Raw genomic sequence first — 17,471 nt, 5'->3', positions numbered from 1 at the left:
CTGAATCTCTCAAGAACATATCTTCTTTAATGATTATTCCTTGCAGTACAGCAGGAGACTTGAATGTGTCCTTAATAAGAAAAATGTAGCTTTCATGCGATATTAGCTTTTATGAAATATTCTAAGTTGAATTAAATGATTTAAGTTAATTTCATTAATAACCCATTCCAACAAAACCCCATCGTGCTGTGTGTTTAATGGGGCTTTAACTTTCAAAAATGTTCAATGTCAAAATCAGAAATGCATCATAAACCGTAAAAAAGTCATGCTGATAATTGTCAATTTAAAAAAATATTTTACCCACTTTTTCGTGGTATCCAGTTGTTAGTAGTTACTGTCTTGTCTCATCACTACAACTCCCGCACGGGCTTGGGAGAGATGAAGGTCGAGAGCCATACGTCCTCTGAAACACAACCCAACCAAGCCGCACTGCTTCTTAACACAGCGCGCATCCAACCCCGGAAATCAGCCGCACCAATGTGTTAGTTGAAACACCGTACACCTAGCGACCTGGTCAGCGTGCACTGCGCCCGGCCCGCCACAGAAGTCACTAGTGCACAGTGAGACAAGGATATCCCTACCGGCCACACCCTCCCTAACCCGGACGACGCTAGGCCAATTGTGCGTCGCCCCATGGACCTCCCGGTCTCAGCTGGCTGCGACAGAGCCTGGGGTTTCTGGTGGCACAGCTAGCACTGCGATGCAGTGCCTTAGACCACTGCACCACCCGGGAAGCCTGATAATTGTCACATTTGATTTCATTGTTGTCATTAAATATTCTTTGTAAGCATTTAACACTGAATAGTTAGACTAATATTTAGACGAAACTGACAGTTTAGACGATTTGGATGAACTGAAATTATATTTTAAGTGCCTCCCGAATGGCGCAGTGGTCTAAGGCACCTCCAACACATTGTTGCGGCTGACTTCCGGGTTAAGCGAGCAGTGTATCAAGAAGCAGTGGGGCTTGGCTGCGTCATGGTTCAGAGGACCCATGGCTCTCAACCTTTGCCACTCCCGAGTCCGTACGACAGTTGCAACTACTAATTGGATATCACAAAAAAGGGGTAAATGTACGTAAAAAGAATATATATACAGTACCAGTCAAAAGTTTGGACACACCTGTTCATTCCAGGGTTTTTCTTTATTTTCTACATTGTTGAGTAATATTGAAGAAATATGAAATAACACATGTACTGTAGTAATTAAAAATTGTTAAACAAATCTAAATATATTTTATATTTGAGATTCTTGAGATTTCCTTGATGACAGCTTTGCACACTCTTGGCATTCTCTCAACCAGCTTCATGAGGAATGCTTTTCCAACAGTCTTGAAGGAGTTCCCACATATGCTGAGCACTTGTTGGCTGCTTTTCCTTCACTTTGAGGTCCAACTCATCCCAAGCCATCTCAATTCGGTTGAGGTCGGGGGATTGTGGTGGCCAGGTGATCTGATGCAGCACTCCATCACTCTGCTTGGTCAAATATCCCTTACACAGCCTGGAGGTGTGTTGGGTCATTGTCCAGTTGAAAAACAAATGATAGTCCCAATAAGCCCAAATCAGATGGGATGGCGTATTGCTGCAGAACGCTGTGGTAGCCATGCTGGTTCAGTGTCACCAGCAAAGCACCCATCACACCTCTTCTTCCATGCTTCACGGTGGGAACCACACATGCAGAGATTATCTGTTCACCTACTCTGCGTCTCATAAAGACACGGCGGTTGGAACCAAAAATCTCACATTTGGACTGATCAGACCAAAGGACAGATTTCCACCGGTCTAATGTCCATTGCTTGTGTTTCTTGGCCCAAGCAAGTCTCGTCTTCTTATTGGTGTCCTTTAGTAGTGGTTTCTTTGCAGCAATTTGACCATGAAGGCCTGATTCACACAGTCTCATCTGAACAGTTGATGAGGAGACGTGTCTGTTACTTGAACTCTGTGAAGCATTTGGGCTGCAATTTCTGAGGCAGGTAACTTTAATGAACTTATCCTTTGCAGCATAGGTAACTCTGGGTCTTCCTTTCCTGTGGCGGTCCTCATGAGAGCCAGTTTCATCATAGCACTTGATGGTTTTTGCGATTGCACTTGAAGAAACTTTAAAAGTTCTTGACATTTTCCGTATTGACTGACCTTCATGTCTTAATGTAATGATGGACTGTCGTTTTTCTCTGCTTATTTGAGCTGTTCTTGCCATGATATGGACTTAGACATTTACCAAATAGGGCTATATTCTGTATTCCACCCCTACCTTCTCACAACACAACTGATTGTCTCAAACGCATTAAGAAATTCCAAAAATGTACTTTTATCAAGGCACATTGTTAATTGAAATGCATTCCAGGTGACCACCTCATAAAGCTGGTTGAGAGAATGCCAATAGTGTCATCAAGGCAAATGGTGGCAATATATTTTTTATTTGTTTAACACTTGGTTTCTGTCAGGATTTGGCCAGGGTTGTTCCGGTTTTTGGTCACTAGATGCCCCCATTGTGCCTTTTGACCTTTTGTTTTCCCTTGATCCCCATTATTATTTGCACCTGTGCCTCGTTTCCCCTGATTGTATTTAAACCCTTTGTTTTCCTCTGTTCTTTGCTCTGTGTTTGTATGTTAGCACCCAGCCCTAGTACTCTGAGAACTCTTGTTGATCCCGGTGGACTCTTGTGGAATTCTGTTTTTTGTTCTTGTTTGTTTGTTTTTTGAGTATCTTTTGAGGCTTTTTGTGCTTTACCTTGTGAATTGACCTTTTTTGTCTTGGAGGATTACCTTTGTTCTTGTAGGATTCCTTTTGAGGTTGTGGAGTTACATGTTTTCCTGAAGAACTTCACTTTTTACTTCATTAAATACACCGTCTCAAGTACTGCTGGGTCTGCCTCATCTTCTGGGTTCTGCCAACTATTCGTGGCTCAGTTGGTTAAGTGACTGTTTCTCACTCCGGAAACCCGGGTTCGCAACTGGGTCCTGACAGGTTTCTACATGATTCCATATGTGTTATTTCACAGTTTTGATGTCTTCACTATTATTCTAAAATGTAGAAAATAGTATAAAATAAAGAAAAACCCTGGAATGGGTAGTTCTGTCCAAACTTTTGACTGGTACTGTATATATTTAAAAATGTCATTTATTTATGTTGTGTTAATGTCAAACATTATTTTTAAATCAATGTTCACACTTTTAAAGGTTACAGCTAGGGTCCTACTGGTTAGGGTTAAAGTTCCTTGGGGTTTTATGGTTACGTTTTGAGTCCAGCTTAAGGCTTATGGTTAAAGGTTATGTTTATGTTAATATGGTTCCAAAGGTATATCTCATGAAAAAGTCATGAGACCAGGTTGTCTATACTATGATTGACTACTCCTGTCTCAACAATATTGTAAAGTCAAAATGTTTATTTTGGCTCTATATACTGTATATTGTCTTCTGGATACAAAATGTCATGCCTAATCAGGATGAGGTAAATTACATAATTATACGTTATTGAAACTATAGTATTACATTAAAGCATAACCCTTACATAAATGGATTACAGGCTGAAATACTGGCATCCTTTGATGTTTGGTTTGGCTTTGTTGACTCTATAAAAAGAGACAGGCCGTCTTAGTCCACTATTTGATACTCTGTAATGTACAAAATTACAGAAGTTTCCCCTACCTAAAGATTTGCATTGTGGCTAATGCAAATGGTTGGGCCTAATTGCATTTGGTGGGAGATTTTCAATTGACCTCTGAAGAATGTGTTGCCCTATGTACCAGCCCGTTGATTGAGTTGTGTGCTACAGTATGCATTAGAGAGGGAACACTTATGGGTATGTCTCCTGGTAACTCTCTGGCCTAGTTCTTTCTGCTTCATTCCAGTTTGGAATAGCTCAATGACTTTGAAAGTACTAAAGAAAGTAATCAATACGAAATAAATGATTTTAACTTGAATTTCCCCCCAAAACTGCATACAGATTTGCTGCATACGTGACCTATATTAAGGCATCATGTGTTAATGTCCTTGACTATGCAGAATAAGCAAACAACTTATGCAAATAGACTTTACATTTGCCATTTCAAATTTATGCGAGCAGGTGAAGCACTCTCTCTATGATCCTCGGATATCAGTCTGCATCTGAACAGGATTTCTCAATTTCAATTTCCGGTTGAGTCATCCCTGTCGCCGTCCTCACATGTTTTGTTGATCTTCTCATCATTCATTATTTAGTTGAGCTGACATCTAAAATGTGCAACAAAGTGGAAGATTTCATCAGACCGTTACTGGCGCTGAACCCACTGAACCCACTGAACCCGAGAGTAGAGTCTTTATTGATAGATTATTGACAGAGTCTGATAGCAGCTTTAATAGACGCTCTCTTGGTATAGGGTATATTTCCTAAATGGTTTCAGTTTTTATTCCTCCATGATGCTTCCTAGAGCACTGCTGTTCTCATACACCATGCTTTGGAGATTATCTACATCGTTTTGCATGGTGTGCTCTGTGATTATATGGATTTTGAGTTTGTTTGATGTTTTCTTGACGCTGTTGTTAAGATCAATAGTTTTTTCTTCAAGGATCTCTGCTATGCACTAGTGGTGTTTTTACAAATCTAGCAACGTGGGTTGGAGACTTTGGGAAGTTCTTAGTTGGGAGCGGCCATCTTTCTCTTTCCCCTTGTGTTTGTTCACAGGGAGGCATGATCGCTTTGCTCCTCTCCATCCTCTGCCTGGTCCTCATCCTCTACACACGCAGGCGGTGGTGCAAACGCCGCCGTGTGCCCCAGCCCCAGAAGAGCGCCAGTGCAGAGGCGGCCAATGAGATCCACTACATCCCTTCGGTACTGATGGGGGGCCAGGCCAGAGAGAGCCTGAGAAACTCCAGGGGCCAGGGCCACAATTCCAGCGGCACGCTCAGTATCCGAGAGACTCCCATCCTGGATGGCTACGAGTATGACATCACTGACCTGAGACACCACCTGCAGAGAGAGTGCATGAACGGAGGAGAGGACTTTGCCAGCCAGGTCACACGCACCCTGGACTCCCTTCAGGGCTGCAATGACAAGGCCAGCATGGACCTGACACCTGGTGAGTGTAGGTACAAGCACAAACACACACACACAGCTATGTCTTATTATACTTGTGAGAACTTTTTGGGGACCAACAATTGATTCCCATATCAAATTCTATTTTCTCTAACCCCTGACCTTATCCCTAAATATAACCCTAACCCCTAACCCTAATTCTAAACCTAACCCCTAAGCCTAAAATAACCTTTTTACAAGTGAGGACCGGCAAAATGTCTTCACTTCTCTGAATTTTAGTTTGTTTACTATTCTTGTGTGGACTTCTGGTGCTTACGAGTATAGTACTAGACATACACACACACAAACACAGACAGAAACACTCTATCCCTATTTACATTTAGCTGCGGGATTCATTTTTTTCTTGAGCGGATGGTTGGGGGGCCGGAACATAGATATAAATAATTTGTACACTGCAAATTAATAGCAACAATCCCAAACAGATATCGTATTTGACAAAAACAGAATAATTTCAAACCTTGATTACACACTGTAGAGTACGTGACCCACCACCTGTATTTTTTTTTACATTGGATACAAGATGAAACTCAGAGTTAGAAATTGGTATATCATACACTGCATTTGAGGAACAATGGGAAAGTAATTCTGCTTTGAAAGTTAATAAACTTTAACCTACTGTAAGGCTCTTCTTTGTCTACACCCATTCAGCATTGTTCACACCCTCTCAAATCTTAGCCCCACCCATCTCTTTAAGGGCTCACATGCGAGGTCATGTGCTAAACAGAGTGAGTAGTGTAATAAACAACCAAAGATTTCAAGACTAAAAGTGGTAAATGGCTGCCGTGTTACGAGCTCCAAATCAACTGTGCTATTTTCTTCGTTTTTAAAAATGTTTGTATCTCATTTTGTACATTTTGTACAATTTTGCTGCTACCATCTCTTATGACCGAAAAGAGCATCTGGACGTCAGAACAGCGATTACTCACCTCGAACTGGACAAAGATTTTTTCTTTAATGAGTCTGACTCAAAGTATATACTGCTTTGTTGAGACAAGGCCCAAATCCCCATCATCCGCATGAAGAAAAGACAGAGAAAAAGGGGGAGGAGTGCAGTGTGCCTGGTAAGAATTTGCTGACGAGTAGGTAAACCATCACTACCCTCCGTATTATTGGCCAACGTGCAATCATTGGAAAACAAACTGGACAATCTACGATTAAGACTATCCTACCAACGGGACATTAAAAATGGTAAATTCTTATGTTTCACTGAGATGTGGCTAAACGAAAATAATGAATAATATAGAGCTGGCTGGCTTCTCCATGCATCGACAGGACAGAGCATCTACTTCTGGTAACATGAGTGGCTTGTGTGCGTCTCTATTTGTTAAAAAACTGTTTGTGCGTGATGTCTAAGATTAAAGAAGTCTTGAGGTATTGCTCTCCTGAGGTAGAATACCTGATTATAAGCTGTAGATGTAACGATCGTCTGTGGTGGAAGAAGGTGAGGACCAAAGCACAGCGTGTTAAGTGTTCATGTTTTTAATAAAATAACTGAACACTGAACAAAACAACAAATGACAAACGAACAGTCCCGTAAGGTGAATGAAAAAAACACTAAACAGGAAATAAACACCCACAACTCAAAAGTGAAACCAGGCTACCTAAGTATGATTCTCAATCAGGGACAACGATTGACAGCCAGCCCCAGAAAAGCGCCAGTGCAAAGGCGGCCAATGAGATCCACTACATCCCTTCGGTGTTGATGGGGGGCACAATCAGGGACAACGATTGACAGCTGCCTCTGATTGAGAACCATACCAGGCCGAAAACAGAAAATCCCAAATTATATAAGAAATAACATAGAAAACCCACCCAACTCACGCCCTGACCATACTAAAACAAAGACATAACAAAGGAACTAAGGTCAGAACGTGACAGTAAACCACACTATATACCGAGAGTTCTCATCTATATTATTGGTAGCCATCTATTTACAACCACATACCGACACTGGCACTAAGACCGCACTCAGCCAGCTGTATAAGGCCGTAAGCAAACAAGAAAATTCTCATCCAGAAGCAACGATCCTAATAGCCGGGGACCTTAATTAATTAAAACTTAAATCCATTTTACCTAATTTACCAACACATCACATGTGCAACCAGAGGGAAAAAAACTCTAGACCACCTTTACTCCACACACAGAGATGCATACAAAGCTCTCCCTCACCCTACATTTGGCAAATATGACCATAATTCTATTCTCCTGATTCCTGCTTAGAAGCAAAAACTAAAGCAGGACGTGCCAGTGACTCGCTCAATACGGAAGTGGTCAGATGACACGGATGCTAAACTACAGGACTGTTTTGCTAGCACAGACTGGAAGATGTTCCAGGATTCATCCAATGGCATTGAAGAGTATACCACCTCAGTCACTGGCTTCATCAATAAGTGCATCGATGACGTTGTCCCCACTGTGACCGTACGTACATATCCCAACCAGGAGCCATGAATTACAGGCAACATTACACTGAGTTAAAGGCTAGAGCTGCCGCTTTCAAGGAGCAGGACATTAATCCGGATGATTATAAGAAATGTAGCTATGCCCTCAGACGAACATTCAAACAGGCAAAGCGTCAATACAGGACAAAGATTGAATCCTACTACACCGGCTCTGACGCTGGTCAGATGTGGCAGGGCTTGAAAACTATTACGGACTACAAAGGGAAACCCAGCCATGAGCTGCCCAGTGACATGAGCCTACCAGACTAGCTAAATGCCTTTTATGCTAGCTTTAAGGCAAGCAACTGTAACGGTTGTCGTCTGGAGATAGAGAGGAGGACCAAAGCGCAGCGTGGTATTATTCATTGTAGTTTAATAAAGAATGAATACAGAAACAAAAAACAATACACGACAAACGAACAGTTATGAACGGTGCAACAAAACACAGAACAGAAAATAAACACCCACAAAACCCAGGTGGAAAAAGGCTACCTAAGTATAATTCTCAATCAGAGAATCCGTCAGGGCCAGACGGATTACCAGGCCGTGTACTCAAAGCATGCCGGACCAACTGCAAAGTGTCTTCACTGACATTTTCAACCTCTCCCTGACTGTAAATACCTACATGTTTCAAACAGACCATCATAGTCCCTGTGCCCAAGAAAGCAAAGGTAACCTGCCTAAATGATTACTGCTTCTTAGCACTCACGTCGGTAGCCATGAAGTGCTTTGAAAAGCTGGTCATGACTCACATCTACACATTTCATGCCAGAAATCCTAGACCCACTCCAATTTGCATACCGCCCCAACAGATCCACAGATGACGCAATCTCAATCACACTCCACACTGACCTTTCCCACATGGACAAAAGGAATGCTGTTCATTGACTACAGCTCAGCGTTCAACACTATAGTACCCACAAAGCTCATCACTAAGCTAAGCACCCTGGGTCTAAACACCTCCCTCTGCAACTGGATCCTGAACTTTCTGATGTGCCACCCCATGTGATAAGAGTAGGCAACAACACATCTGCCACTCTGATCCTCAACACTGGAGCCCCTCAGTGGTGCGTGCCTAGTCCCCTCCTGTACTCCTTGATCACCCACGACTGTGTGGCCAAGCACGACTCCAACACCATTATTAAGTTTGCTGACGACACAACAGTGGTAGGCCTGATCACCGACAACGATGAACCAGCCAATAGAGAGGAGCTCAGAAACCTGGCAGTTTGGTGCCAGGACAACAACCAAGTTCTGTGGTGTCCAATGAACTATCAGAACTATCAGGTCCCCAGATCCTCAAAACGTTATACAGCTGCACTATCAAGAGCATCTGGTTGCATCACCACCTGGTATGGAAACTGCTCGGCATCTGACCGTAAGGCGCTACAGAGGGTAGTGCATACGGCCCAGTACATCTCTGTGGCCAAGCTTCCTGACATCGAGAACCTATATACTAGGTGATGTTAAAGGAAGGCCCAAAAAATGGTCAAAGACTCCAGTCACCCAAGTCATAGACGGTTCTCTCTGCTACTGCACGGCAAGCGGTACCGGAGCAGCAAGCCTAGGACCAAAAGGAGGCTCCTTAACAACTTCTACCCCTAAGCCATTAGACTGCTGAACAATTCATGAAACTGCCACCCGAACTATTGACACCCCCCCACATTGACCCCCCCCCCCCTATGCAAAGTCACTTTACAAATTACCTCGACTAACCTGTACCCCTGCACATTGACTTGATACTGGCACCCCCTGTTTATAGCCTCTTTATTGTTATATAATTCTTTTTAAGTGCAATTTTAAAGCTAGTTTCCTTCAATTTTACACATTGTGCAATAGCTTGTGGCTATTGACTCAAACATTATAACAAAATCAATGGAGGCCTGAATGCATCCTGAATGAATTTGGGATTTTTTTAAATTCTCCCTGACTGCCCTTGTTTTTTTGGTGTGATTGTTAGTTCTCAAAGATTATCTTATTTAAAAATACACTGAGTATACAAAACATTAGGAACATTCTGGTGAGCAAGGGTTTATTTAATCTTCAAGGCAAAATACACTGAGTGTACAAAACAATAAGGACATCTGCTCTTTCCATGACATTGACTGACCAGGTGAAACCAGGTGAAAGCTATAATCCCTTATTGATGTCAGTTGTTAAATCCACTTTAATCAGTTTAGAAAGATTTAAGTGCCTTTGAACGTGGTATGGTTGTAGGTGCCAAGCACACCGGTTTGTGTTAAGAACTGCAGCACTGCTGGGTTTTTCATGCTCAACAGTCGCCCGTGTGTATGAAGAATGGTCCACCACCCAAAGGACATTCAGCCATCTTGACACAAATGTGACAAGCATTGCAGTCAACGTGGGCCAGCGTCCCTGTGGAATGCTTTCGACACCTTGTAGAGTCTATGCTCTGATGAATTGAGGTTGTTTTGAGGGTAAAAGGAGTGGGAGGTTGCAACTTAATATTAGAAAGGTGTTTCTAATGTTTGGTGTACTCCGTGTATACAAGTCCATTATATTTTCTACACACTTTATAACTGTTCTTTTTTTTATTTAAGAAATATCAGCCCACCAACCAATACAATGTTATCTAGTTGTGACAGGAAATTATAGATTATTCCCTGTTTCAAGACCTATACCATTATAAGAACACAAACTTGTTGTTGCCTCTGCCAGTCTGTGTTAAATCTCTTCCGTTTTGTCTGACGTGCTTCTTTTTCACGTTTGTCTTGTTTTATTGGGTTTCTTTTCATCTCTCATTTATCTCCCTAATAATGATTGTTCTGTCATCATCAGGGAGTGACAATACAAAGTTGTCCCTAATGAGCAAGTACAAGGACAACATCATCGCCACCAGCCCCATCGGCAGCAATCACCTGCAGCAGAACACTCTCCTCCTCCACAACACCTCCTCCACTGGCCAACGAAAACAACGTCTGTCCAGCAAAACTCGTGGTGAGTCATCCATCCATTTGATCCATATCCACTCTCATTCTTGACCATTGTCACGTGTACCAGTAAAAGACTATATCTGCTTCCCAATGACACCCGATATTCTTTTGACATGGGCTCATAGGGCTCTAGTCAAAAGTAGTGCACTATATAGGGAATAAGGTTCCATTTGGGATGCAGACCATGAAAGACAAAAAGACTGGAAAAACAGGGCATGCCATTCTGAAATGAGACACCAGTTCATTCAGTTGACCCTGATCATAATCCACTTTCCTCCATGACTGACAAGTGTGAATGGTTTATTTTCAGGTTAGAATAGCAATTCTAGTTGTGTAGGATGTTATTGGGAGGTACAAATGGCAATGTCACGCTAACCAACAAACTAAGCATTCAGTGGAATCTAGTGAACAAAAGAGCTGTTGTGTAGTCATTTTACAGTTATATAGTGTCTACCATTATATAATTTCCATCTAATTTTGTGAATAGTGAGAAACAAACACGACTCTGGTTTTCAGATACTGTTCCTTTGCATTCTTATCCTCATGTACTTTGTGACTCTCAGTGAGCCGAGGAGAATGTTTCCTTTTCTGACCTTGGTTGAAAACCTGTATAGTGAATATGCACCTGCAATGGCTTTTGTTCCATAATGAGAACTTAAATCAAAGCTCGCTGAGGAAGAAAAAAAGAAACCCAACAAACCCTTTTATCAATAATAGACTGAGAACAGAGAGAGCAGTGTACTTAACACAGCACACTAATGACATTTTCACTTGGTATTCCAGGAAGCTTGTTAGGCAAAACAGAACATAAATGAGCTGATCACTTTCAGGACAGAAAATTCTAAAGATCCAATCTGTTTGGTCTTAATTCAATAACAAAATAAAAGCATACCATGTCTGCAAAAAAAGCCTCTCTGTCTCTCAAGAGTTGTGAGCAGCCTTTGGTCTACTGCTCTCTGAGAGGAATCTCTGACAGCCCTACGGCCCACTCTGAAAGAGATTGCTGCCTTCAGAATTAAAGCACATTTTTCTCATTAATTTAGTTCAATTTGTTGATTTGGTACATTAGAGGACAAAGCACAATGAAGGAAAACTGTCAATTCACTATCGGTTTATCTGCTGTTGATGTTTAAAACTGTGAAACAGCGGATCCCCTTGTGACAGCTTTTTTTCCCACAACAAAATCCTCCGTGGTTCTGTACAAAGTGTACACAGGCCAGTATATCTGAATGACTAAGCCCGAGGTTGTGTTTGCTTATGTTTGCTCTATTGTTTTGTTTGGACTTGCATTTTAATCCGAGTGTTAAAATATGCACATGCACATACACATGTAAGGTCCTTTTGCTATTCTCAGTGGATATTTAACAGCGTTTAGGACTGGGGGGAAGCTTTTATGCCTCAAATGTTGATGCCTCCTTCAAATGTGCTGCGCAAAGTGTATGGCAAGCCAAACAACGAAGTTGGAGGTAGGGCAGAGTCTTTGTCACAGCTGTTGTCTGTTTGGTGTTTGTTCTCTGCTTCCAGGAGCCCTTGTCTTTTTATACAGAACCCTTAAGTCTGTTGTTGTTCCTAACGGTGTTAGACTCAAAGCATCGTTAGTCTACCATTTTAATTGTAGCATACAATAGGGATACTGAAATAAAATTGCTCCACAAAATATTTGAAACAACAAGCCCAAAGATGAAGCTATGTCTGAATTTGGAGTCAGAAGTCACAATAGTTTTTTAATGTTAACGCTTTTTGAGATGTTCAAGACTCTCATCTGTGTCCCAGCAGTACTTCTCATGCAATCACCTGGTCTATTTACATATGTTGGAGTCACTCTAGTGTGCTTCTCTCTACAGTTGTTGTGGATACAAGCCTTCTGTCAGATATCTTTTGGTAGTACTCCTGTGGGTTCTTGCAGCTCTCCTCATGAGCGATTGTCATTCCAGTATCATTCTCGCTGCTGCCAAAAGTACTCTATATTTATTGAGATCCGGCCACCGAAAGCTCAGAACAAAATAACTTTGTTGTAAGATGTGTTTGCACCTGCAGTGCATGTTGCACCTGCAGTGCATGCTGAGTGCTAAAGATACATTATGTGTTGAATATTTAAAAGAGCCCATCTTTTATTTGTTGCCATAGAGCTTTGGACCTTTGGTTCCTTGCTTAATTGTTGAGGCAAATACAATCTCTTCAAACTGATGCATGTGATTTGTCGTTAATTAATTGAAGGTGCTTTCATTCTCCTTTGTAACCTAGACAAAACACATTGTATCCTGTAAGTGTCATTTGGAAATTTCTTTCACCTTCTTTCACAATTATAGTTTTTGTCCTTGATGAAAATAATTATTTAAATGTTGTTTTGTCAGGAATTTCTATAAAGCGTAAATGTGTGTTAAATCATTTTTTCAATGGTGTTTCTATTGTTTTTGTAGTTTATAGTTGTGTGTTCAAATTGTGTGTTCCCTTTGCATATTGTTATCAAGTCAATGTCATTCTGCTGAAACAATGCCGTAGTAATGCCATCTTGTACATGAAACACCTTTTTCTTTACAGTACTTTTCAAGACAGTGCTTCCACTTTGTCTGATTTGTATGTTTGCCAGAGAGATTTTTATTCACCCTTTCTTTTGGAGAAACCTTTTGTCTATTAATTAAATACAATCTCTTGGTTTGGATTTTTAACGCTATTGTCAATTCGAAATGAAGTAAATGGTGCTCGTATTTCAAGCTTACTTTGTGATAGCTAGAACACTAAAACTTGTAATAGGAGCTATATCACATCCTCTTTAAATTATACATTTCAATGTTCATGTTTCTACCAAAACACAACCATTCCAATGTAGCCTGTATAGCCTATTCAAAACAATTAGATATATTTGTTCACAAAGCCAACATCTTTTAATCTAATGGCTTCAATGAGATGACTGTCAACATTTATCAGTTTATTGTCCCCTGCATTGTACCAGAACAGGACCATCGTCTATCTCTGTAACGGATAGTGGATTTAAAGTCAAAATATGGACTGACATAAACTGTATTATCCCCCTACTGAGGATACCCACTCCACAGTCCGGTCTTATCATGGATCTCTCTTCCTCGTGCAACATAATCAAAGTATTTGTCCTGTACTGCACTGGGCAGGGTAAACTGAGTTTGTATCCCAAATGGCACACTATTGACTATACAGGACACTACTTTTTGACTCTGGTCAAAAGTACTGCACTATATAGAGAATAATGTGCCATTTGGGACTTCGCTAGAGTCATGTTGGTTTAATTTGTTGCGACAGAATACGACTGGATATATGCTGTTGTTATTGTGACTTAATACTTTCCACCCTTCTACCTCATGAATCCATTTATACATGACTTCCCGAGAGAGGCTATAGCTGTATGTCTTGTATAGAATATACTGAAGATAGATTTTTTAAAATAAAAGCTGAAGTTATAAAAGCTGAAATTTAGCCCACTGTTCCAGTTATTATTTACATTGGAACCAGAGCATGATCAAAATATGAAAATGTAACAACAATCTGCTGTTTAACAGACTCCAAAACATGCCATTATGTTTTGCATGTACAGTATGGCTTACACTGCAACAAGCAGTACAATATATTGTGTAACTCACAGCTCCAATCAGCTCTCTTAATGAAACATTAATTAAAGGTAGTGCTGAGCGATTAGCTGAAATTTCTGATATTTTTCAGTTTTTAAACAACTAATTGACTGACAGATTTTTTTATGCGCACATTTCTCTAAAGATAAATCAGATCCAGCCTGAACTGTGCGATGTAATAGGGAGGTGTAGTTTGCCAACAGGCCGATATTCTACATAGTTTAGCACATAAAACGTGGTAATTATCTACAATGACCATAATCCGTTGTGCATCTACTTGTCTGGTCTGTGTTTCTTTTACACCTGCTACTGAAAAGAGACAAATGTGCAATCGTGAGGTGATATAGAGACCAGCTGTTGGTTTGTGAGGTATCATTACCTGAAAATGTATAGTTGGTATTTAGCTGAACTGACAGCATAGGCAGCAGCTCTATAGAGATGAGATGACTTGGAATGAAATGATAGTCATCAACTAAAACAAATGTAATATACACAACAAATGAAATATTTTATTATCGTGATGTAAATAAATTATGATTAATAAGTGATAAGCAGTAATGGGCAGACACTACCATTATGGAACATTTATTCATTGTTTTTTTTCTGTGTTGTTACAGCATTCAATACACATAATGCACAATGTATGGAATGTTTAAAAATAATAATAATCAAAATCGAAAATCTTGATTGGTTTAAAAAAATCTAACCGAAGCACTAATCGCTCAGCACTAATTAAAGGTCACATTTAGTGGTACAGCAACATAGATGTTAGTACAGATGCCTCAAGTTCTCAGTTTCACTATCAACATTTTGACACAGCAACACATTTTAAACCTTCAGGCAAGGTAAATAATCTAATCCACACCTTTCATAATTATTTTAGCATTTTCCTCCCACATTTGTTGATGTTTCTTTTCGATTGACACTTAAAGTGTCGACATGATCCTCAGATCATTGATAAAGTGAGGAAAACGGTCAATATGTCATTCCCATGGGACAGCTATTCGGGGGTTTATAGCTCTCCTCTTCTACTTGCCATTTCACAGTAATGATTACATATTGCAATTAATATGGTGATGTATAAAAAAAAACTGAACAACCTTGGTGTATAAATTGCTCAAAATCAAGTGCAGCATGTGTAGATGGACATCCCATGCATTGCCATACAAACAGAACAGCGAAGACAAACTTATTGTGATGAGAGCTTTGTGTTGTGAATTCTGCAGTGGGTTCAACCTTCTTGAACCCAGACGGGGACTCTGGCACGGAGGCCGACAGCGAACCTCAGCTGACCTTTTACACTGACCCCAATCGCAGCAGGCGCCGCAGCCGAGGTATGAGAAATGGTAACGCCAACAGCGCGTGGGGCTCAGGGGGTAAGGAAGGAATATTATACTGTACATACATCATCTTATTTAATACTCGCATGATGACAATGAAAAATACATACATCAGAGTAGATGAATGGACAACAAATGTATGTGCTTACAGTGCTTGAGACACATAGTGTACACGTTCACATTAGTGGTGCGCAGGTCAGTTGTTTGTTCACCCACACCCACCCGTAACCCATCCACAACTGCCCGACTATATGTAATAAAGTGAAAATCTGAGGCCCGCACCTGACCCTAACCCCCAAATGTAGAAAATGCGCTATAGAATAATACAGTCAAAGACGGCGGAATCTTTTTTTGGACACGGGGTTCAGGATCTTTTTTTTGCCTGCTATTTGTTAGTCAACTTTTCTATGATTAGATACATGTGGTTTCTCTTCTGCCATTATACACAGAGTGTACAAAACATTTAAGAACACCTTCCTAATATATTGAGTTCCACCCCCTTTTGCCCTCAGAACAGGCACAATTCGTCGGGGCATTACAAGGTGTTGAAAGTTCCACAGGGATGGTGATCATAACTTTCACCTGGAGTCGCCTGGCCAGTCTATGTCTTGGAAAAAGCAGATGTCCTTATTGTTTTGTACACTAAGTGTATGTTGCCCTAGAAGACTAAGTGAACCCTTGCTTACCAGAATAATGTCATAAATTGATAGAATGAATGCTTCAATCTAGTTGACAAAGTTCTCTGTCATCTTCTTTTGCGGAGAAAAGATGTTTAAGGATGTGAGAAAATGTAAAAAGTCAAAAACGGGAAAGATCTTCTGTGCAAATGATATCAGTTTGAGAAAGCTGTAAAAACAACCCAACATGTTTCTGATAAGATTTCAGTTCAGCTTGAATGCATATTCTATATGGTTAAAATACTATGAGCTTTTATGATGCTGATAAAGATAGCACCTCTACAGATGGCATCTAATCTAGCATTCGCATTCTGGCAAGATGCTGAAAGAAATAAATCATATTTCTCCACTCCTGTTCCCGAGTCAAAATGTTGCCTGCATTTGGTGTATCCTTTAACTGCAAGAATTGCTTAATTCTGCTGGAGTTAATACTAAGACTAAGGGAGAGGTTATAGACCTATAGTCAATGTCCAGATTTCAGTTTCCATTTAACCCATTTGACCATTAGGCTACAGTTCCCTTGATTTGCCATAGGCCTATTTGAAGTCCCCGTCTTGTGACTGTAGAATTTGTAGGCCTATAGCGCCTCACAATTACCACACATAACATAGCCTGCTTATCATCCTCTTTTACCACTTCACCTAATCTTTCCCAAACATTACTTTTCCGTCCCTCCCTTCTCTTTATTTTCAACTCTCCTTTCACAGCTTTTCTCATATTGAATTAAATAAACTCAGACGTTGTCCTTTTTGCCTCCGTGGATTAATGTTAACATTTTCTGCCTATTCCAAAAGCATTTGGCGCTTGACGTGTAGGCTATTTGGTGAGCGTACAGCCAGGGCCCTAAAGCTTAGGCTTATACACTAATGCCAGATAGCTTCAAATAATTTATTAAGAAAAACCTAAATGTAGCCTATTGATATAAATTGCACTAGAATGATATATTTATGGATTTCAATGGTATTGTTTTCTCTTTATTCTACCCGCCCTCCAACCACATAATATTTAATGACCCTAAACCCGTCTGCCCAGCAGATATAACCACGGTGACTGTGGGTTATGAGTCAACCAGCGCATCACTAATAGACATGCATTCAAACATTCTCTCTTTGCTAGTAATCATGGTTGTTGTAAACAATGTGTTGTGTTCTAACCCATGTGAGTATGTGTACGGTTCTGCCATGTGCCTAACTAAAGACAGTAGCGTGTCTAGCGTTGTAACGTTTGAAGTAAAGGAAGCGATTGGCTGGTTGTTGTGTAACTGTAAATACAGCATGGGGGCAACAGTATGTTTGTGAGCATGCTATAAATCATTGGTGCTGTGATGTACAGTAATGATGTGGGGGAACCAAATGCCCCTAACACTGAGCTGTCAGCCTACAAGC

At 40.6% G+C, this 17,471-nt stretch overlaps 1 protein-coding gene across 12 annotated transcripts in view; it reads left to right on the top strand.

The window, feature by feature from the left end:
• LOC124041872 (astrotactin-1-like) overlaps positions 1 to 17,471 on the top strand; it is a 257,985-nt gene that overhangs the window by 52,874 nt on the left and 187,640 nt on the right. For 4 of the 12 annotated variants that reach the window (XM_046359962.1, XM_046359960.1, XM_046359965.1 and 1 more), the window contains exons 3-5: positions 4,662 to 5,061; positions 10,313 to 10,471; positions 15,296 to 15,403. In XM_046359962.1, coding sequence (XP_046215918.1) covers positions 4,662 to 5,061; positions 10,313 to 10,471; positions 15,296 to 15,403 — 667 coding nt within the window. Of the gene's footprint in view, positions 1 to 4,661; positions 5,062 to 10,312; positions 10,472 to 15,295; positions 15,446 to 17,471 lie in introns of all 12 variants that reach the window. The other 8 variants (XM_046359959.1, XM_046359963.1, XM_046359958.1 and 5 more) reach the window with 5 other exon arrangements.

Source organism: Oncorhynchus gorbuscha, linkage group LG08 (genome assembly GCF_021184085.1).
Source record: "Oncorhynchus gorbuscha isolate QuinsamMale2020 ecotype Even-year linkage group LG08, OgorEven_v1.0, whole genome shotgun sequence".
NCBI classification, from domain to species: Eukaryota; Metazoa; Chordata; class Actinopteri; order Salmoniformes; family Salmonidae; genus Oncorhynchus; species Oncorhynchus gorbuscha.
The sequence above is the reverse complement of the archived record's forward strand: the minus strand, read 5'-3'. Positions and strand labels throughout refer to the sequence as shown.